General features: G+C 43.1%; 1 protein-coding gene across 5 annotated transcripts in view; it reads left to right on the top strand.

The window, feature by feature from the left end:
• Window positions 1-23,028, top strand: part of GRAMD2B (GRAM domain containing 2B) — a 103,351-nt gene that overhangs the window by 50,434 nt on the left and 29,889 nt on the right. For all 5 annotated transcript variants that reach the window (XM_046666725.1, XM_046666727.1, XM_046666726.1 and 2 more), the window contains exon 2: window positions 22,591-22,710. In XM_046666725.1, coding sequence (XP_046522681.1) covers window positions 22,591-22,710 — 120 coding nt within the window. The remainder of the gene's footprint in view (window positions 1-22,590; window positions 22,711-23,028) is intronic.

The raw sequence follows: 23,028 nt of genomic DNA, 5'->3' as shown, positions 1-23,028 counted from the left end.
AAGGTCACAGAGGATGACCTTTTATGTTATGAGAAGGCGCTTGGACTTACCTGTAAGACAGAGAGAGCCACTGAAGGGTTTACCTAGAGATGTGGTACAGCAGGGATTTTTAGAAATGACTTCAGTAGTAAGGTTTAAGATAGATTTGATGGAGAACGAAACAAGAGGCAGGGATTAGCTGGCTGTGAAACAATCCAGGTGAGATAGTTTTAGTAGGAAAAATGGAGGGGAGAATAGGCTTGAGAAATGTCAAGGGCATCAAATTTGGAAGGACCAGGTGATGGATTGGCTTGAAAGAGAGAGGAAGCTAGAATGACTCTTAGTTTCTCTCTCCAGGAAGGTGGCATGGATTGTGGTGCCGTTAATTAAGCCATGGAACATAGAAGGAAAAGGAGATATGGGGTATTAAGATGATGAGTCAAGATTGGGATGGAGGTCTGTGCTATAATAAGAAATATATTTTGTCTTTGTCCCCAATTCTTGGCACAGAGACCCTAAACATTGGAATTTTCTGAGTGATAGGAATGTCTTATTCTTCATAATGAGACCCTTTTTTTTTTCTGCTTTATCTCCCCAACCCCCCACCCCGTACATAGTTGTATATCTTACTTGTGGGTCCTTCCAGTTGTGGCATGTGGAACGCCACCTCAATGTGACCTGACGAGCAGTGCCACGTCTGCGCCCAGGATCTGAACCCTGGGCCTCCACAGCGGAGCGTGCGAACTTAACCACTCGGCCACGGGGCCAGCCCCGAGACCCTTTTGATCACAGCTGAGTTTATGCTAATGAGATGACTTAGGATAGGGCCCCTAGATAGCCTCGGGATGAGGCTGGTCACCTGAAAGGCCAAGTGATTAGAGGTTGGCAGCTTTCAGCCCGAACCCCAACCTCCTGGAAGGGGAGGGGGCCTGGAGATTAAGTGCTGTAAAAACTCTTGACCAGCACTATTTGGTGAGCTTCCAGATTGGTGAATACGTCAAGGTGCTGGGAGGGTGGTGCACCCAGAGAGGGCTTGGAAGCTCCACAGGCCCCCATACCTTGCCCTATGCATCTCTTCCATCTGGCTGGTCTTGAGTTGTATCCTTTATAATAAATTGATAAATGTAAATTAAGCATTTCCCTGAGTTCTGTGAGCCATTCTAGCAAATGATTGAACCTGATGAGGGGGTCATGGGAACCCCTGATTTACAGCTGGTTGGCCTGGGACTTGGAGCTGGCGTCTGAAGTGGTGGCAGTCTTGTGGGACTGAGCCCTTAACCTGTGGATCTGTGCTGACTCCAGGTAGTTAGTATCAGAATTGAATTGAATTGTTGGATACCCAGTTGGTGTCTGGAGAACTCAGAGAATTGGTTGTTGGTGTCAGAAAACACTCCAGAAGGTCAGAGCTGGGAGATAGATTTGAGCATTGTCAGCATATAGGTGATAGTTAAAATCATGAGAGTGGATGTAATTTTCCAATGGAGAGAAGACTAGAGGACTAAAGAGAGAACCTAGGAATGATCCTATTTTGGGATAAAGGTCAAAAGAAGAAGCCACAAAGGTGATGGAGAGTAAATAGCACAACAGAAAACAAAACAAAAATAAAATTAAACAAAATAGAATAGAAACATAAACAAGGGGAGGAGACTCTCAAGATCGTCAACAGTGGCAGGGGCTACCAATAGCAGCATTAAGAGAACACCTGAAATGCCGTTGGCATTTAGCAATACAAAGGTCACTGGTAAACTCTGCCAGAGAAATTTTGGTGGAGCAATGGGAATGGAGGCCAGACTATAGTGAACTGGGTTAGTGGGAAGCGAGGAAGCAGACACATTGTGGGTAGACTATGGCTTTGAAACTTGTCTGAGAAGTGAAGGACAGAGAGGAAGGTAACTAGAGGAAGTGAGGTCGAAGGAAGGTTTTGGTTTTTAGATGGGAGAGCCTTGTGAGCCTGTACGTAGACTAGGAGAAGGAGCCAGCAGAGAGGGAAAAGACGAAGATGTCGCACAAAGATGGAATAAATAACCGATGGAACAAGCCCGGGGGTATCAGAAAATGGGCTTGAACATCGAGAGGAGAGAGACCTTGTCTTCTCAAACTGGAGGCACATACAGATGCAGTAGATGCAGACATAGGTAATTTTAGATCGGGGACAACATGTGACTGCACTCGTCTGAATACTTCAATTTTCAGTTTTCTTAGCAAAGTTGTGACATGGCCCTTTTCATCCAGAGGAATGAGTTGTGTTTGGTTAGGGGCTTGAGGACCACAGCAAGTGTTTGGAATATGAGTTGAGGGAACAGGAGAGGAAGATGTCCAAGGACTGCTGAGGGCCCAGCTGTGACAGAAAAGGCACCAATCCACAATAAGGGCTAGTTTTTCTCTCTTCAGCAGTGCTCCGAATCCGGGGACTAAAAGTTAAAAAGGCTAATTTTGAGCTGATCGTGGGGTGTTTGTGGTGAGTGGGTGCAGACGGACTGGCATAATTGGAAACTGAAGGTGATCAATCACGTATATGGTCTGAGCTGCTTGAGGAAATAAGTCCAAAATGGATTGATAGACTAGAAGAACATGGAAGTATCAAGGACTGTTGTCTGTCGCTGAGGCTGAGAAATACATGTGGTAGGAGTGAGAATTGGAAGGATAGAAGATTCTGGGCAGACAGTGGGAGGTTAGAGATGTCATATTGACAGAGGATTTCTGTATGGAGCAGCCAGAGCAATGATGAAAGCCAGGCATTGACAAACTGAAAGTAAAGGTCAGTGGAGTTAATGCCAAGCTGTTGGATGCTGTCCCACATGGACATTGAAGGATCCAGGTGCCAGAGTTCTCAAGAAAAGGAGTGATCAGTGTGTTGGAGGATGAAGGCAAAAAGGAGTGATCAGTGTGTTGGAGGATGAAGGCAATAAGGAACAGCAAGGGTAACCCACAGGAGTTGGACTTCTGTATGCTGAGTATAGGTGAAAATTGATTTTATTTTTTAAACTCAAGTGAACTAACACAAAAACAATTAGAAACAAGAGTATTGAATAAGTTGATAAATTACCAGAAGAATTTTTTAAATTAATTACCTTTCTTGCCAACAGTAACAAAGTAAAAAAGTAAATTGGAAGAAAAGGCACAGGCAAGCAATAAAAAATATGGAATACCCAGAAATAAGTTTAATAGGACTTAAGGTGAAACAATAGACCTGCTAAAGGAAGTGACTTAAATGGAGAGATTTACCTTCTTTAAAAGGAAAACTTAACATTATAAAGATAGCTGTGTTCCTTACATTTATAAGTTCAATGCAACCAAACAAAATCTCAATGACTTTCTTGAGAAAACATTACAGAATGATTCTAACATTCTTCTGAAAGAAAAAGCATGTAAGAGTATCAAGGCTAAACCTAAGTGATAGAAGATAGATTCCTGGCTTGTCATGGTGTATTCTCAAGCTATAGGATTTAAATTTAGCACATTAACCCATTAACTCCTAATCTCATCATCAACAAACTTCTTTACCTGAATATTTACATCAGTCGTAATTTTGGAACAAACTCATTCAAAACCGTAGTTAAAGTGCATTTTCCAGGGTACATTCAAATTACGCATTATAAAATTTCTGAATTTTCCTGTGAGCCTCCTGTTTAAAATTCCTCCCTAAATCCCTAAAAATGATTATTCCCATACTGCTCTAGTTTAAGGTATTGTGCATAACTGGTGTCTCAAAATCCAATGTGGTCCCTTTTCCTTCTTCTCTTTTGAACAGAACTTTGAAAGAAATTATCATCTTTGATTATAAGAGGCTCGTTATAGTAACCGTGACAACCACAGATCATAGCAAAAAATAAAACAAAAATCGCCAGTAATTGTATCTCCCGAAGAAAACTGAAACGTGGTTTGTATTTGGTTTTGGATGGTGCATTTAACTAATATAGAAACTTCATTCCTGAGGGTAGCATTACATATTCATTATTAATGGGGATTATTTTTCCAAACTATGAGTTTGTGCTGATAATTTACCACTCTGTCCCAACCCCCCTTATGGGAATGCTGGGTGAAAGAAACAAAAGTAATTGATTCCCTTCCCACTTGGCCCAATAGTCTTGGCTTGGTTGACACTCAGTAGTTCCAAGATTTTAGTGAGTATAAGATTTAAGTCTTTAAGTAGGGCTAAGAATGTGCATTTTACAAGCCTCCCACCCCCAACCCCCAGGTGTTCCTCACATAGAAGTTCCTTAGGCCCCACTTTGAGAACTACTAATTTGTGGGGTTCACAGACTGATCTTACCAGAAACCGTATGGCTCAAGCACACCTAAAATGACCTGTCATGGAGGAGAGAAAAGTTCTTCGGCCTTGTTTGTATTCTCAGTCCTGGTTTAGGTAAGTGTGTTTTCAGTCTGTGTATTTGTGTCCTCCACCAGGGTCCTATTAATTAGGTAAAAGACAGCTGTCCCCTCCACGCAAAACGGTGAGACTGCAGGGCCTGCCCACATCCTCTTTCACATCGTTCCAGTTGCCTCCAAGGACACTTTGTACCCGGACACCTACTGTTGTCCCAGTGAGATGTTGACACAGTTGATGACTTTCCTGCACAGGACCTTTGCTCTCTCCCCTCCGTAAAACCGGCTTTCTCTCAGCTGTGATGGAAAGACGCCATCAGTGACTTCACACGTTTGTGTTGTTAGGTTCATAACAGTAAAAGATAGAGATGCCTTCTAACACCCACCCTCCCATCCCCCACCCCCCACCCCCCACCCTATCCTGGCTTACATTTTCAAAGATTATTCCAAAGAAATATAGGTGAGGCACATGGGGTGGGGGCTGGAGGGGCATGCATACCCCGTACAGTGGTAAGGCAATTCAGGGACAATACAAAAGAGGAGCCCTTCCCATCATCTCTCACTATTGAGCAAACCATACTATGCAGCTAGCTGACTTAAAAAGAAGCTGGCCTTCCAGCTTAGAAGATATTTCTTCAGTGTCTTTTCTAAGCTAACCTGGTATTTGGTATCTGAAACCAGTCAAGGAGAGGGTAGGAATTATTGTTACATGTAAGAGCTGTTTTTCATAAACAGATTTATATAAGTTTTTGTTCTAAGAATTGGCAAGAACCTTGGGTCTGGCCTGGTGGTGTAGTGGTTCAGTTTGTGCACTCTGCTTCAGTGGCCTGGGGTTTGCTGGTTCAGATCCTGGGGGTGGACCTACACACCACTCATCAAGCCATGCTATGGCAGCATCCCACGTATAGAATAGAGGAAGATTGGCAACGGATGTTAGCTCAGGGCCAATCTTCCTCACCACCAAAAAAAAAGAAAAAAATTGGCAAGAACCTCTTGCAAAGATAAGGGGGAGGTATTATTTGTGGCATAAATTTATGATTGACAACTTCTGAGAATCTAATACATTTGAGAGAGCAGATCTTTGCCCGTAGAACTCCATACTGCTTGCTTTTGAGATGGATGCAGAATTGTTAGTTTTCTGTGCTCAGGAAGTCTGCTCTAACCCTGCAGTTTCTCAAAGGCAAATGAGCAAATCTTTGGGAAAGCCCAGACAATGTCACAGCCCAAGGCCTCAGTGACACACAGTATGGATGGGCAGAGGAAATGGACACTGAGCTATCACATCACCACCTGTGTCTGCTGCTCAGGTTTCTCTCAAGAGTGTCCCTTAGATGGGGTTGGGGGATCGGAGAGGAGCAGCTGCAGCATGAGGCCAGGCAGGATACGGGTGTGGCTCCATCCCCCCACCTAGAGTCATGATAGCTGATGCAGTTAGCTACATTCTGCTCACAATTACAACTAGCTTCTTGTTGACCTATGTAATTGCAAATCTCTTTTCCTTCATCCCCAAGAAAACCTAATGTGGCCCAGGTGTTGAGATTAGGGAATGTCATTTCTATTTCTGCCTCTCCCCAGAGTAGCCCGAGCTGCTAGGCCCCAAGAGAAAAAGGACCACAGCACGTGGAGATATCAAAGTGAGTAGCTCCTGTTGCCAAGCTGGCGACAGCCATGTAGACGAATGCAGGGAATGTGAACTCTCCCAGGTCCCATTCTGGGTACTCAAATATCCAGCAATGTGCCTAGAGATGACTTAGTCCACTGCAATCCTAAATTCTGGAGAGGAGGAAAAGAAATTTTCCCTCTCCCCGTCTGACTTCTTAGCTGAGATTCCTATAATGAAAGATAGATTAACAAGAGAAAAGCAAACAGAAGTTTATTAACATGTATATGTCATGTATACATGGGACATGCCCAGGGAAAAATGAGTCACTTCCCAGATGGCTTAGAATTTAGGAGTAAATACCATCTTAAGAGGGAAAGGGAGGGGGGTGTAGGCCTTTCAGGAGAGAGTCAGGAATTTTTAGGAAAGATAAAGGGCCCATAGAAGAATAGACGGGAAGTATGATAGTGTGTGGCAAAGTTTGTCTGGGTGTGATGTCGACTTCTAGTCTCTCTCTCGTGATGAGTCAGTCCTCCCTGGTTGATGAAACTCTTGAGGAGATTTAGGACAACTGAGTTCCTTTTAGAGGGTCTGTCTATGGCAGATAAGGGGAGTTAGAGAAAGCCTCTCCCTGCATTTGCTGTTCCACAGGTGCCTATGGCTCTAAATAATCAGTCTGCTGAAGTGGCATCATTTGGGCGGGCATCTCCTGCTACTCTTCAATAATAACACATAATGCTGATATTTTCCCTGAAGAGCAGCTAGATTTCACTTATTTTTTTTTTTTTCCTTTTTCTCCCCAAAGTCCCCCGGTACATAGTTGTATATTCTTTGTTGTGGGTCCTTTTAGTTGTGGTATGTGGGATGCCGCCTCAGCGTGGTTCAGTGAACAGTGCCATGTCTGCACCCAGGATTCAAACCAACGAAACACTGGGCCGCCTGCAGCGGAGCACCCGAACTTAGCCACTCGGCCACGGGGCCAGCCCCAGATTTCACTTATTTTTTTTAATCAATTACAATTGTTAATCTTTTTTGGGTTTGATATTGGTATTGTGTTTATCTTTTGTAAAAAAAGGAATTCTTATCTTCTAAAGCTATGTACTGCAATGGTTACAGATGCAAAGATAATGTTGGGATTTGCTTCAAAATAAATCAGAGGTGGGAGGAGTGGGCAGGGATATGACTGAGACAAGACTAGGCATGAGTTGATAATCATTCTTCTGTCTACTTTGTATATGTCATAAAATTTTCATAGTAGGTGGTTGGAAAGTTTTCTAATCACTTACAAAAACACATGGGCACCTTTAATTACTCAGTCAACTATGATGTAACTTAACTATTAATCTCAAAAAGTAGACCAGTCTGAGTTTTTCTAATGAAATCTATGACTGATCCTCAGCCATTGCCACTGTTCCTTTTGTCGATGCCACCTAGCTTCATTGGTCCGATAGAACATGCATACACTCCCGTAAGTGCCTTTACCCAGAATTTTTTAAATTGAGAAAAAAAAAAAAGCATGTGTTTCCTAAATTCAAGTTTGATGTGACAGAGAGCCACTCTGTGTAGTGCAGCTGTGTACGTGTAGCCCTTGCTGTGGGGGGAGGACCTGGTGTGGAGGCGAGAAGGTTGGGCTCTTATTCAGACGCTGAAATATGATAAACATCCCTTCTGAAGATGCCACTCCCAGAAACTGCATTGGGCTACTCTGAGGAAGCCACAGATCATGGAATAGATTCTTTTCCTTGAGCCTTACCCATTTCAGAGGTGTAAAATGAAGAAAAGCAATCCTATTTTCTTCCAGTTTCTTGGAATGTGCACTATCTAAGCATTGCCCTTTAAACTCTTAACAAAGTAAAGTCAACTAAGGCATGATGGCCACTCGCAGCCATAAGGACAGCTCATTTGGCCTTAGGAAGGCAGACTGCGCTACCTTTCACCCAGTTTCACGGGAAGAAACAGTAAAGCTTCCTCAATGGAAATGTTTCTTCTTTGCCCACAACCTCTGCAGGATGGATTTGTCAAATCTTTGGTTGGAAGAATTGGAAGGGCGGCCATTGCCTCACTAAAACTGCCCCTGACTGGTTTGGTCTAAGTTTGCCAGAACACGATCCAGCCCCCAGCAGAAAACTTCTCTGGCCTTTCCCATGCCAGTTTTCCCAAGTCCAGGAATTCCGAGTGAAGTCCATCCTTTCCTCTTGCTGTTTATACTGTCTGGTGTAGCCAAAGAGGCCTCTGTGCTAGAAATCAGAGCACCTAGCCTCTAGTGCAAGTTTAAGAAACATGAAGTAACTTAAGGGAAATGAGTGGAGCACCTTCCCCCTAGGAATACTTAGACATCCCAGCCTCAGACCCTGCCCTCCAGAGGCTTATGGTCTAAGAAGGGGAAAGACAAGTAAACAGCAGCCCCTTCATAACTTTAAACAAACCCCATGTTAAAGCATACAATTGTTGTGGCAGTCATACCTTGTAGGGTACTGGGGAGGAACATTGAAAAAAGGAATGTCAGTCCTCAGAGCACAGAGGGGTTGGGGTAGGCTTCCTATAGGAGGAGACCCCCGCCGGAGCTAAATCTTGGAAGATGAGCAGTGCTTGGGGCAGGGGGCGGGGGGCGCGGTTAGGCAGCCCAAGCCAGGGTTGGGGAAACATGGCAGGAGGGTAAAAGCCAGTGAGGGAGGCTCCAGATTGCAGAGGGCCTCCTGTACTTATCTTCAGCTTTATCTTGTAGGCAGTAGAGAACCAAAAGGGTTTTAAATGGGGTGGGGGTGGGGAGATGATGTGAATATCATATCATATTTGGGCTTTTCAAAGATAACAGGGCAAAGTATCTTCCATGTAGATGGAAGGAGGTGTGAGACGGAAGAAGCAAGTGTCACATACAGCTTAAATGAGAGAGGAAGTTATAGTGGTCCAGGCAGGAGGCGCTGAGGAGCCTACCTAAGCCAACAGAACTGGAAAGAACAGAAGCGGGCACTGCTGGAAAATATTAAAGAGGCACAATCTACAGCCAGCCCTGGTGGTCTAGGGGTTAAGATTCAGCACTCTCACCACCGCAGCCTGGGTTTGTTTCCCGGTCAGGGAACCACACCAGTCGTCGGTTGTCATAATGTGGTGGCTGCATGTTACTATGATGCTGAAAGCTATGCCACTGGTATTTCAAATAGCAGCAGGGTCACCATAGTGGACAGGTTTCAGTGGAACTTCTAGACTGACGGACTAGGAAGAAGGACCTGGCCACTCACTTTCCAAAAAATTGCCCACGAAAACCCTGTGAGGGCCAGCCCCATGGCCTAGTGGTTAAGTTTGGCACGCTCTGCTTTGGCAGCTGGGGTTCAGATCCCAGGTGCGGACCTACACCACTCATCTGCTAGCAGCTACGCTGTGGCTGCAACCCACATACAAAGAAAAAAAGAGAGGAAGATTGACAACAGATGTTAGCTCAGGGTGAATCTTCCTCAGCAAAAAAACAAAAACAAACCCTGTGAGTAGCAGTGGAGCATTGTCGATATAGTGCCAGAAGGTGAGAGAATGGTGCAAAAAGAATGGGCATGCTTCCACTCTGCTGTACACATGGTCACTAGGAATGGGAATTGACTCAAGAGCACTGACAACGAAATCCACAGGTCTTAGTGTCTGACTTGATTTGGTGGGAGATAGATAGTCAGAGTATGAGAGTAATGGAGGTTCCAGTGTGGTCCCTCAACACTCTCATCTTGAAATATGAGTAACGCCTGTCCTACATACTTGCCTCATAAGGTTGGCAGGAGGGCTAGTATGGTATTGTGGTGTGGGTGTGAATGCTCTTTGAGAACAGCAATGCAAATGTAAAGTCCCCTGAAAAATCCAGTAGGAAGGAGTAGTGAGGAAGAGGGAAGAGGCAGAGAACAGATATTTTCCAAAACAATATATTTTAGCACAGGTAGAAAAAAATGCTTATTTGTGGTGGGAGAAATTAAGGGCAGGGAGTAAGGATGTCAGATTTAAGATTTAATAAAAAATCTGTTTAGACTTACTGCTTATTTCCTTGGAAGAGGTACTAATTGTCATTTATAAATTACATTAATTCTAATTCTTCTATCCTATGCCAGTTAGTTATCTTTAAAATATTGGGATAAACATTTCTTTTCAACAGCAGTGAGGAGTTATTAGTTCTCTAATTATTCCATGTTTTGATATATATGATAATTATAATATAATTATAATATAAATAATGACCATGTGGAATAATTCCATGTCGTTGACACTAGTGTATGTAAAACACAGGGATGGGTTCTGGGGCAAAACAAATTCAGAGAAGAGACAGTTAATAGGTTTACTTTCATTAGTAAGTTACATTAACGCTTTTGAAACTCACAACTTGAAATAACTAAAAATGTACTTTTTAAATTTTTTTCCGTGGGATAGCATGAACTATTCTTTCCTTAAGGAAATCTATCTAGTTTGGAGGTCTTTTGGTTAAACCAAGGCTTTTACAGAAAACTGTTTGCTCTAATGTATAGATAGCCCATTTTTAAAAAGTGACAGTGCTTGTCTCATCTAGAAGTTGAGTCCGGTTAATTTTTCGTTGGAAAAAAAGGAATCCCAAATTTTCATAATACACAGCATTTAAGCAAAGAAAATTTTCAAGTGTGCTAATGACGTCCGTAATGTCCCATGCCCATTTTGATTCCTGGGGGTGATGTGGCATGAGCTCTGAAACTGGCCTCTGGGAAGTTCCTATAGAGCCCAGCCCTGTGAACGTCCTGAGCCTCATATGCAGAGAATTCTGAACTATGGCATCTGAGCACAGGAGATTGAGGAAGTGGTCATGCCGAGGCAGGCGGGGAAGCAAAAGAGGGACAGGTTTCTAGAGCGCTCTCTGGTGCTATCTTGGATTCTTGTGGCAACTTTTAACTGTGCTGCAGTGCCCGCAATCTCAGTCTTTTAGCTCTCTTGCTTTTTATCTTTTTTTTTTTTCCCCTACATGGAACAGATAGACAGAGTTCCAGGAAATGAAGGGTATGAGAGGAAAGAAAGCTCTTCAGTCAAGACAGATGACAGCCAGGGAAGCAGGAGGTCGCTCGTCTCTGATGCTTCAGGTCCAATGCCTTCTCCAGCAGCTCAGGGCCAAGGAGCGCCCCACGTTTCCACGGGGCCGGGAGGTGGGTCCTCAAAAACAAAAGCAGACATTCTCTCTTCCCAAGTCTGCTTCTAATGGCCCTGGGTTTTTTGTGGTTTTCTTTTTTAACCTTTAAATGTTACTGTGCTATTAACAGGTAAAATATTCTCTTCTGGCTAAATACATGTATTTCTGGCATGATCCATTCTCCCCCCCCGAATAAAACTTGTTATCATAGGTATAGTAAGAAGAGAAATGAAATGTAATTCAAGAGAAATTTGTACTCACGGAAAAGAATATTCTGCCCACGAAGTTGACTATGCTGTCTCGCTGTGGGGCCTCTCTACCTCCTCCCTTTTCCCCGCCTCACTATGCCTGGTCCTCATTCCTTGCCTTTACTAGAAGAGTCCTTCAAATCAGGTCTCCGTACCATTACTCTCTTCCAGTACCCATGTATCAGAAGATACACTGTTTTCTCAGGAGTACCGTTTTCATAAAGCTGTGCCTCATCTCAGGAAACCCTGGCAGGGTCTGTTCTCTCATAAATTCGGAACTCTTCCATCTCTAAGTTCAGCGCCTCAGCTGCCCCAGTCCTCATCATTCTACTCACCTATCAGGTTCTTATACTACAAACACCTTCTCTCTGGCGTTCCTCGTATACAACTTACTTGTTCTTTCCTTTCTTCTTCTTTGTGTACTGTAACTTTTCATGACTTTTGCCTGAACTCCTCATGCTCCCAATTTTGTATAATCTTTGGTCCTCTCTTCCTTTAAAATGGGGTTCCAAGTTGATATTCTTTGTGATGGACCCCACTTAATTCTGGAAAGTCCAAAATAGAGGCATTAACATTTTTTATTTGGGGTTTTAATGGGGTTGATATCAGAGTGGGTTTTGTTTTTAATGTGTGTGCTTAATCTCTTCATTTCAACTGTAAATCTATTGAGATTAGGGACAGTCCTTAGATGTTGGTTCTTCCTCAAAACTATGTGTGTTTCGATTTATCACAGGTATAGGATCTCTTCTGGTGTAGAGGTGCTTAGAAATAGACCAGATTCCTATTTGAAATTTTTAGTTGTAGCCCTACCCAAAGCTAAGTGAAAGAACTTCTTAATTATCCTTAATGTTTACAATCCCTGCTCTGAGGAATAGGCATACTTGTGAATTTGACCAGTTGCAAGTCCAGTGCATGTAAACAGCTTCGCTTCATTTTGTCATTCAGAATTGTCTTTAATTCCAAATGGCTTTTTTGATTTACCACATGGCATATTCTTTTTCTGTATTACCTCTCAAGAAAATAGTCCCAATGACCCAATTGCGCTCCATAATCTAGTTTATAGCTTATCTATAGATATTATAGTTATCTAATTTGTAGTTATTTCTAAATACCTGAGGTTCTTTTCAATCTTATTTGGTATTTATGATATTTTGAATATTTGCCATAATAGCTGAAGATTTGTTAATATTGTACTTTCTCTAAATGTTTTTTCCTGGATTTAATGCCATATCTTGCATTCCTATAATTCTGTTTTGGTATGTTTTTCATTCCACTTTTAAAATCTAATTCTTCCCCACACACACCCTTCAGGCCAAAAGCCTTAACTAAATAGACGTCCTCTAATATATCTTAGGTGTATGAAAAGGAGTTTATTCTCACGTTCAGCAATTGCTGATGAAGAACAACTTCAAAAAAGGAGTAGCGATAGAAATACAAAAAATATTTAAAGTCCCTGCCCCTGAGAAGATTATATTCTAGTTTGAAGGCGATATAATAAATAACATATTTTTAGATGTTTTGTTAGCTCTGAGCAATGCAACATACAAAATACTATTTACATGCTGAGGGTGTAAATAACAAAAAGGCACTTACTATCTGCAGCATCAATCTGTCCTGGAAATTGGAAAAGTCACTTGCTGCCTCTTTGATGCATTTTCTTGTCATTTTCCTTTGTTGTTTTCCACTTGTGCTTGGCCTCAAAATACCACTGCTAAGTTATTTAGTTTGATTATGATTTTGCTTACAATTGTTTCCTCTAAAAATGAAGATAGTCTGTTCAAGTTTCCATATGGTTTCCAATTATTACTCACCTAACTAATAATCAGTTTGAAAACTAAGTTTGCACACAATGCTGATTCAGTGAAAGTGAAAAAACAGCCTTTTTCTCCCTTCTCCCACATACAACATGGCCCTCTTCCAGCAGAACTTGTAAATCGCACTTGGGAAGGAGTTTACTACGTAGGTTTTGAGATAAAATTTAAGCCTAAGCACTCTTTTGAATGCTAATTGTTGTCCTGTACTGCAGATATACTCAAAGTCATCCAGTCAAAAAGTATTAGTGGCAGAATTTCTTGTATCTAGCCATTGGAAGTAAAGAAATGGGGGCCAGTATCAAAAGGGTATGTAATGGGACATGTCCTGGGCATGGAACAATGGATAGCTGTAGGTGCTTAGGAAGGAGCAGAGAAAGTATTCCAGGTTAGAAGAACCAAGAGCCAAAGCACAGAGGGAGAGTGGAACATGATGTAAGCGAGGCCATGGTGAGAAGACCAACATGGCTGGAATGGAGAATTCTTTTTGAAAAGTAGAGGGAGACTGCAAAACTGTAGAGGGTCTTGGCTTGTATCCAGATGCTGCAGTCTGATGCTCAATAGAAAGCCATTGTTGGTTCTGGAGCAGTGGCATGACATAATGGAGGCGATGTCTCAGGAGAATGAATCGAGCATTGATGTCCCAGAAGACTTGGAGAGGGAGACCCTGGAGATCACGGCTGTGTGTTCCAGAGGTTGACGGGGATCGTCTGCAGCTGCAGCTATTCTCTACTGTTGACTTCATCTTAAAACAGAGACAAAAGCCCTTCTGGGTTGTTGGGTTTTTTTTTTTAAAAAAAAAAAGCTAGTTTGAGTTGGGTTTCTGTCCCTTCAGTATTAGAATCCTGACGATTAAATGCTTTTTGGAGTTATGTGCTTTGCCTTAGGCTTTGAAAGAAAAGCACTGATTTAGGAAAACAGAATTAGGAGCAGGTGTAAAGGAGGAAGTGATTCACATGATTGTTCTGGGACAATGACTTGTCCAGTTTAATGGGAACAGAGGGGAGCTCTGTGAGACCATTTTAAAGAGGTCTCTGGGGGCCCGTTGGTGGCTGTGCTATGCCATTCCTCCGGCCCTAGGGTGGCAGCTGAGCTTCAGGTATTACTCGTTGCCATGGCAATGTGCTTGGGACTCAACAGAAAGAGTTTCCAATTGGCGGAATCCTTCCTCTGCAGAGTCAGATACTCTTTTTGTTGTTCTTTTGGGCTCTTTTGGTTTTTTAGGTACAGCTTTCTATCTGCTAACAATATTTGTCTATCATATCTAAAACTAGATTCACATGATCCCTCCCACCAGACTACATTTCCTCTTGTGTTCCCTGTAACCGTTTGTGGCAATGCTATCTTCTCCATCCCCCAGATAACCTCGAGGTTATCTTGGATGTTCTTTTCCATTGCTTGCTTTCTGCACTTGTTCTTGTGTTCTCTCTGGGTTATCTCTCCAGTGCAGTCTCTGCTTCTTGCCTTCAAACTTGTCCCCCTATCTGCCTCCAGCCTCCACACTCCCCAACGCCCTGTTCTTGTACACTGATGCGTATAGTCCTCCAGAAGCGCACATCTCATCAGGCCCCTCATGATGTATATGTGGGAAAAGGTGGGCACTTGATATCTCGTCTTTTCATTCCTTCGGTTTAAATATCTTCACTTAATCCCTACTGCCAACCAAATGAAGTCAGAAAGCAGCCCTCTCTTATCAGGAATCAAACTTCACAACCACCTAATTGCTGCTGCTTTCTGGTGTCTATACTCCAGAGAAAACCAAACTGTTAGATTCCTTGTGCATGTGTGACTCTCCCTTGTCTGCATGTTTTCGCTTCTGCCTTTCCTTGTATTTCTCATGCCCTTTTTGGTATCTTCACAAGTCCAAGTTATATGTACCCAGCTCAAATGTCAATCCTTCCACAATAAGTTTTGCTGCAAATACATTGTTTCTTTGGGTAGAGAAGTGGCACAGATGACTACCATGTGATAATGGAAGGTTTTGATTTTTTCCATCCAAAGAAACTGTTTTATTTTTATTGTTTTGTAAGACAAATGGAAATATAATTTACACTCTGGTTTCTTCTACTGAATTGTATTTCTGACACTTATAATATTTGTCTGCTAAGTTAGAAAAATATAGTGTCCCACCCGCACACAACGTCATGGTTATTTCCCCCACAAAACTTCCCTGATTCTCTTCTTTACAATTAGAAGAGATTTCTGAATTCCCAAGACACTATCTTTCTGGCAGATATCCCTTATGCTTTATTTACGTGCTAAACTCAAATTCTCAGCACAGGCTGAGTCCTTTGAGAGTACAGCGTCTGGCAGTATGTTTTACACATAGTAGGAACTCAAGCATTTGAAGATTGTAAATCCACCTATTTTCTGATCTTTACGGTATTTTACATCTTTTCTGCATCTTCTTTACATCTTCCCACCTCTCCTATTCTCTATCTGCCTCCCCAGTAGCTTCTTTTAACTGTACCAATTTTGGTTGTAGTGGTTACTTCTTTATACATGTGTATATCCCTCGCTTTCTTAATTTTAGTCCTTATCTCTCAACTTCCTGTTTTGATGGAACATAAGAGTCAGCCCACTTACACTCATTCTCTGCCTCCCTCTCTTCCTACTCCCAGTGTTAAATAGGCATATCACTTTCTAGTTCCTATTTTCACACATTTATCTCTTTAAATAATACATCAGCGTAACTCTCATGTTAAATCAATTTGACTCTCCACTTTTCAGGATAAGAAATTAGTAACCTCTGCCCTTCTTTCACCTTCTCACCATTCTTTTTTTTTAAAGATTTTATTGTTCCTTTTTCTCCCAAAGTGCCCCAGTACATAGTTGTGTATTTTTAATTGTGAGTCCTTCTAGTTGTGGCATGTGGGATGCCGCCGCAGCATGGCCTGATGAGCGGTGCCATGTCCGTGCCCAGGATCCGACCCAGCGAAACCCTGGGCCACCGAAGCGGAGTGTGCAAACTTAACCACTCGGCCATGGGAATGGCCCCCACACCTGTAGTTTAATCTAACATTTTTGACAACTTCTTACGTCCTCCTCCTCTAGCACCTCACTGGACTCTGACTGAACTCTGACAGATCACTATTCTCTTAGCGTCCATTGATGCCCATTATTTCTGAAACTACAGCTTCCTCTACTTTGCTGCACTAGTTAATATTGTACTTTACTTTCTACTTTCCATTTTCCAGAAATTTTGGGAAATCGCTCTCCTGTTGATGGTTTCCTCCATCGTTGTAAGCAGGATTATTACTTCTTTTGTATATAATCATTTTAACAGGCCTCAGAAAGGAGAGACAAACATTTGTGCTCCTGTTCTCCCCCCTGAACTGGAAGCCTGTCAGGTTTCATTAAAGGTTTTGCTGAAACAAAAGAATATCATGTTTTGGGGATGCCTTTTTTTCTATCTGCCATAGACTGTCAAGGACAAAAATAGTTACTTTATCATTAACATTTTATTTTAACGTTACTGACCTCTAATATCTACTTAACTTTTCTAAATGTTTAAGATTATTTATTTAGAAAGTCAATTCTAGATTATTGCCAAGAATTGGTGATGCAGGTTTGATGATAATTGTTTTCCCTGAATGTTTTAATCAACAACCCCCTAGAAAACTTGACAAAATGTACATACCAACAGCTAATTCACAAAACAGGAAATTAAAAAAACACTCTTAAATGCATGAAAATACACTTAATCTTACCCGTAGGAGAAATGTAAATCAAAACCATGCTGGGATTTTTTTTTTTTCCCACCTCTCACATTTACAAAGATAAAAACGTTTAATACTAATCATCATTAAAATTATTGTTATTATATGTGCCATGTGTCCTACTAGGCACTTTTTTTTTTTATTTAATACTTAGTTAATGAGAATGTGTAAACTGCTATATATTGTGGGCATGGGTCACAAAACCTCTACTGAGAGTAGTTTGGCAATAACTATAAAAGTTTTAAATTATCTGGCAATAAAAGTTTTAAATTTATTTACGTTTTGAGACAGTGGTTACATTTCCGGGAAAGTATCCTTTGATGTTTACACACCATAAATATACAAGGACATTTGTTGCAATGTTGTTTGTATTTGTCATAAGACTGACATCCACCTAAATGCCCATCAATAAGGAACTGGTTAAATTATAATTCACCCATGACAGTGGAACTCTATGCAGTCATTACAAAGAATGAGGAAGCTCTACATGTAATGATACGGAAAAAGCACCAAGATGTAGTAGTAAAAGAAACCCAGCAAGATGTGAAGTAGCATGCTATCATTTGTGCTTAAAAAATACACACAGTCATGCACACAGATTCTCCCTAGAAGGACACACAGGAGCTGGGACAGTAGGCACCTTTCTGGACAGAAGCAGGACCACCGTGAAACTGAGGTAGAAGGGAGATTTCTTTTTCCATTTGTAACTTATGAATTTGTACTTGTGCTTCTAGTGCCTATTCAGAAATAAATGTGTAGATAGACAGATAGATGAAATGTAAAATTTCTAGCAAAGATATCAGAATTGTAAGTGAAAGACTCTTCTTCCTGACATAAAAATCTGGTTTGGGAGATTCTGGGTTTACTTTGCAGTTGGAGAGGCTGAGGGGTCTTGGAGGGGTCCTGCTCTCCCTCACCACCTCCTGCACCACTCTGCACCCCATTCTGCTTCCTTCTTTTGGTTACTGTGATGTCTCTCTCTGCACGACGGCTGCTGCCCAGCGGTCCCCAGAGCCCTCCTCTCTCCCTGTTGCCCGTCTGCTTCCCAAGTGTTGCCGCCCCTGCTGCCGGCCATGGGGCCACTGAGCAGGCAGCATACCAAAAACAAGAGTCTGTGAGGCCCCAGGTCTTGGCAGTTTCAGGTGCAGCCTAGTTTTCAGTACAGGGCTTCAGCAGCACTCTATGTTCGCAGACCTAGCCTTAATCACAAGAATCCCATTTCTACGATTTTATCCTATCAGATCCTCTAGTGAAACATACCCTACCTTCAAGTCACTTCTAAGCCTTTGTTGGTCAAGACTGTGGTTTTAAGAAACGGTGATCAGGGATTTTTTTTTAATGATAGTGGGGTCAAACTGCCCTCACCCATATCACCCTAAGGGAGTTTAGTGACATTTTTTATGCCTTAGCTTATACGAATTTAACTTGAAGGCAGACTCAAATAAAGGGTTTGTCACTGTAACTAGAAAGGAACACAGCTTCCTGGACTAAACCCTAGTGAGGCACTTGTTTTCACGTACCTGAGAGGCGGCTTAATCACTCATCTGAGATGCAACTTCATCATCATTCTACCGCGTATCTGCTCACTTGACTTGCATGTGCTGCTGCCTGAATACGTGCATTGAAGTGACGGGAGAAAGGAGTGCTCAGTTTTCCTTAAATTCACAGAGACTGTCTCTGGGAGGAATGATAGTTGACCCCATGTAAGAATTCTAATTCTGAAAAGTTGTGAAATCTGAGTCAGGTCATCATCAGACTAATGAGGTCTGGAAATTGACAAATATTGGACTGTTGCTAGGGATTGTCCACCTGTTTTTTATTTTTTTGTAGATTGTGTAACAGTGTGTGGCAGTGTCTTATTGAAACCAGCACTTCCTAGCTCATAATAAAAATGCTGTCCCCAGGGGCCGGCCCCATGGCTGAGTGGTTAAGTTCGCATGCTCTGCTTCAGTGGCCCAGAGTTTCGCCGGTTCGAATCCTGGGCACGGACATGGCACCGCTCATCAAGCCATGCTGAGGTGGCATCCCACACGCCACAACTAGAAGGAGCCACAACTAAAAATACACAACTATGTACTGGGGGGCTTTGGGAAGCAGAAGAAGAAGAAAAAAAAGAAGATTGGCAATAGATGTTAGCTCAGGTGCCAATCTTTAAAAAAAAATAAAAATGCTGTCCCCAAATAGGTGAAGTCAGGCTTGGTTGGCACACGCATGACTATCTGTCTCACTGCTCTGAAATTCCTACTGAAAAGTTGTCAGGGCCCATAGCTGATGCTGGAGTTGGGTTGGAGATGGGAGAAGAAATAACCTGCCAAGGCCAGGTGAAGGTTGATCCTGTGTCCCAGCACCTTCTGCTGTTTCCATTTCTATGGATACTTACAACTGTCACTCACTCATCTGTCTCGCCCACCCACCTCTGAGCATCCTGCCCTGCCAGCAGGGACCCTTCAATAAACATTTGTTGAAAAAGGAGGATTGTTTTGGGGGTTTGGTTTTGTTTTTTTAGTTGACTCGTTTAGTCAGTATCTTGAAAGAGCCTTGTCTTCTTGTTTTAAAAAAACAAAGAACCGATTTCTTTATTTTCGTGATTTAAATGAGACCTGTAGTTTCACCTCCCTTGTCAGTGAGAGTTCAGCTTCACCGACAGTAACTTTAGAGTTACTGAGAGGCCCGGAGGAAGCCTGCCATTTCCCCTCCCCCACTCTGCTCACCCAAACGCGGCCCGTCTCCGCCATTTGGATTCCACATAGTTTTCATCTGCTGCTGCTGAGACCTCCGAGGGAAGGGTTGCCTGCCAGAATAATCTCTCCCGTGTTCAGAATTCACTTGCTTGAGTTTCCATAGCATCTTTAAGTAAACAAAAACCTAAAATTGAATTGGCCCATAGATGAATTTCACTTCCTCTCTGAGACACTACAGAATTAATCCCACATCCAACACCACATGCAAATGACCACTGTGAGCAGAAGGCTGAGCTGGTGCTGTGGAAAAAAAGAAGTTCCCTGCTTTTAAGGAACTTAGTCCAGTTGTTGGATAAATAAGACATTTGGGAAAAAAGTGAACAGAGCAAGACAGTAATTGATTAGGGGCCTCGTCGTTATACAGCCAGCAGCAGCATTGCCCAGACCACTTGGTTGGAAGGCTTTGTGGAGCCTGTGCCTTCAAGGAGAGAACCAGTGCTGGAGACTAAGCACAAGTGGAAGGCAGAGTGGGGTGGAGACTGTCTAGAAAGAAGCCATTTTCACTTGAGCATACAGGTATGTGCTGTCATTAAATGACATTGCTGAGGGGGTTGATATAGAGGTGCACACTGTATCTTTTCAGTGCTAAGCTAGGGGCCCTGAAAGAGGACCACCACACGTGGGGAAGCTCCCAGTGCCCCGCACTGCAGAAAGTGCCTGACCAGGAAGGGGCAAGGGGCAAGGACGAGCAGGCTCTAGCCAAGCTCTGCTTCCTGTGCACCTTGGTGCTGGGCTGTTTCTGCCCAGAGCAAGGGGCACCTTGTCTCTGCCAGGCCATGTGTCAGTAGGGCTATGTCCCGAATGAGGGGCACCTTCTTATTTTTTTTTTAATTTTATTATTTATTTTTTTAATTGCAGTAACATTGGATTATAAGATTATATAGCTTTCGGATGTACATCATTATTATTTCGAGTTCTGTGTAAATTACATCATGTTGACCACCCAAAAACTAGTTATAGTGCATCCCCTTACATGTGAGCCTAATCACCCCTTTTGCCCTCCCCCCTTCTCCTGTGGTAACCACCAATCCAATCTCCAATGCTCTGTGTTTGTTTGTCATTGTTGAGGGGCCCCTTCTTATGAATGCATCCTAGTGGAGTGGTCCTGGTACACAAAGGTGCTGTACAGGACAGCTACAGCTCTGCCCCCAAGTCTGAATCTGACCCCGCATAAGATTCAGCAAATATTTGAAGGGATGCTGAGATGGATAATTGAAGTTCCACACACACTTCATCTCTCTACTTTAAGAGGGACACTCAAGTATATTTCTGCCTGATGGTTTTGAAGAATAGAAGTAATGTGTGTGTCTTGGGGGGTAGAAGGAAAAGGCAGAGACATGCTCGAAGGCCCCTTAACAGTTCTAAAATTCTCTGAGTCCATAAATTAAACATGATGCTAGATTTAAATAAAATCTTCTATTTTAAGTCAAAGCAGTGTTTTCCTGTTAACATTTGAAGGCCTTCTATGTACCCTTTGTCACATAATGCAGTTCAGTTGTGGACTGAGCCCTTTTAGTGTACATAAGTGTTTTCAGTGCTTTGAGAAGAATTGAAGAAGTAGCAGGTGGGGGCTCTGTCCTCGAATATTTATCTACTTAGGAAAAGATAAATGCTAATTACAAAGTGAGCATCAACCATTCGTAGGGATTGTTAATTGGATACTTTGTCAGATACACTTGGTCTTGATTTTGACACTACACTAGGACCCCTAGTGTGGGCTGGAATTTTCATATGCTGTGAAAAGTGGTAAGCAAGCAACCACAAAGTTTAAATTAACCAATAACATTTCCTGCCTGCGCGGTCATTTGCAGGTGAAGATACCAAATGGGTGGTAAATTAGGATTAAAATTAGCTAAACTGTCATAGCGGTGCTATCTTATGTCTTCTTTGATGCTCAGCCACCGTGGAGTTCTCACATCCTTAGAAGCAGGTTTTTGCTGTGCAGGCTGACACCAGAGAAGGTCTGATCCATGGACAACAGCATGTATTCTCCCTTACCACGTCCCTTCCCCTGCTCCTTCCCACACTGGAAATGCGTTCCCCTGTTCCCGAGTTTGAGGGAGCTCACTTCTGCGTCCACCACCCTGGCTGGCCTCCGTTTGTTCTCTCCATTCCCTCTTTTACCAAGGTCAGATCTAGTTTTCCAAGAGCCTGTTATTGTGCTTATGTACTAACACCATCCTAGACCCTGTGGTCAATAGAAAAATCAATAAGGATTCTCACCCCACCCTAGAGCTCTCACACTGAAGAGCTAATAAGGGGCTAAACGGACAGATGTATGGTTGGGGGGATGAGTGTATTGGGGAGGGGGGAGAGAGAGAGAGAAAGCAAGAAGGAGAATGTGTGTACACAAAGGCCTCCCTGATGGACAGACCTGAGGTTGAATACCAGCTCAGACGGTAGTTCTGTGAACTTGGGCAAGATAGTCAATATCTGAGAGCCTCAGGTGCCTCATCTGTGAGATAGGGGTAATAATTCCTGCCTAGGCTGTGCAGATTAGACACTGTAAATTGCTTAGAGACGTGGTTGGTTAAAATAGCAGCAGCCCAAAGTGGGACGTATATAACTACAACAAAAGGTGATAGGTGACATAAGGGAAGTGCAAACAGAGGGCAGTGTGGCTTTCCAGCAGGAGGCCACACGTCAGCATGAGCATGAGCATACAGGTGTGCTCAGGGTGCCTCCCAGCCACCAGGTGACCTGCCGCCCTGCTCCTGGGTTGGCAGGGCAGAGCTGGGCAGTGCCCGGCCCACAGGGCGCAGAGCTGGGAGGCAGCAAGTTTCCGCAAAGTCATGCTGTTACCTGACCGTAAACCTGGACTTTTACCTGCTGGAGCAGGCGTGACCTGCAGCTAGTGTGCTTGAGGCGCCAGCCGAGAGGGGTTATAATGGAGATTTGGAGAGGGCACAGCTGTCCTAGTTGACTTCAGCCTGTTGGTGGAGACTGAAGATCATTCTGCCCCCCAGAAAGCCAAGCAGCTGCTTCGCTTTTCCGTCCACCTCGCTCTGGATGTCTAAGGTGAAGCGTTTTTCTCTCTTCTCCAGCTCAGAGGCTGAGAATGGTGTGGAGGAGAAAAAGAAGGTCTGCAGGTCACCAACAGCCCAGTCTCCTGCCCCGTCCAGCGAGGCCGAGTCCCCAGACCAGAAGAGGCTCATTTCCCTGTGGTGAGTCCACCCATTGACTCTCTGCTTTCTTTTTGACCTTTTGGGGAAGAGGGGCTGCTGATAGGAGCTGGTGTTTCTAGTTTTAGGGTGGTTGTTAAAGGACTGAGAGTCTTCTGTAGGCAAACAAAGAAGGGGGGTGCTTTTCCTTGACCTCCAGGCACTGGCGCTCGCCGCTTTCTCTCATCTCTTCCCCTCATCTCTTCCCAGGAGCATCTTTTCTCCTTCCTGCCCCAGCCTTCTGTGGAATGTCTGCCCCTTTCTTAAAGCACTGATTTTGCTAACCAGTAAAGCTAGAGTGGCCCAGGCTCTGGCACAGAT

This window comes from Equus quagga, chromosome 7 (assembly GCF_021613505.1).
Source record: "Equus quagga isolate Etosha38 chromosome 7, UCLA_HA_Equagga_1.0, whole genome shotgun sequence".
NCBI classification, from domain to species: Eukaryota; Metazoa; Chordata; class Mammalia; order Perissodactyla; family Equidae; genus Equus; species Equus quagga.
The sequence above is the reverse complement of the archived record's forward strand: the minus strand, read 5'-3'. Positions and strand labels throughout refer to the sequence as shown.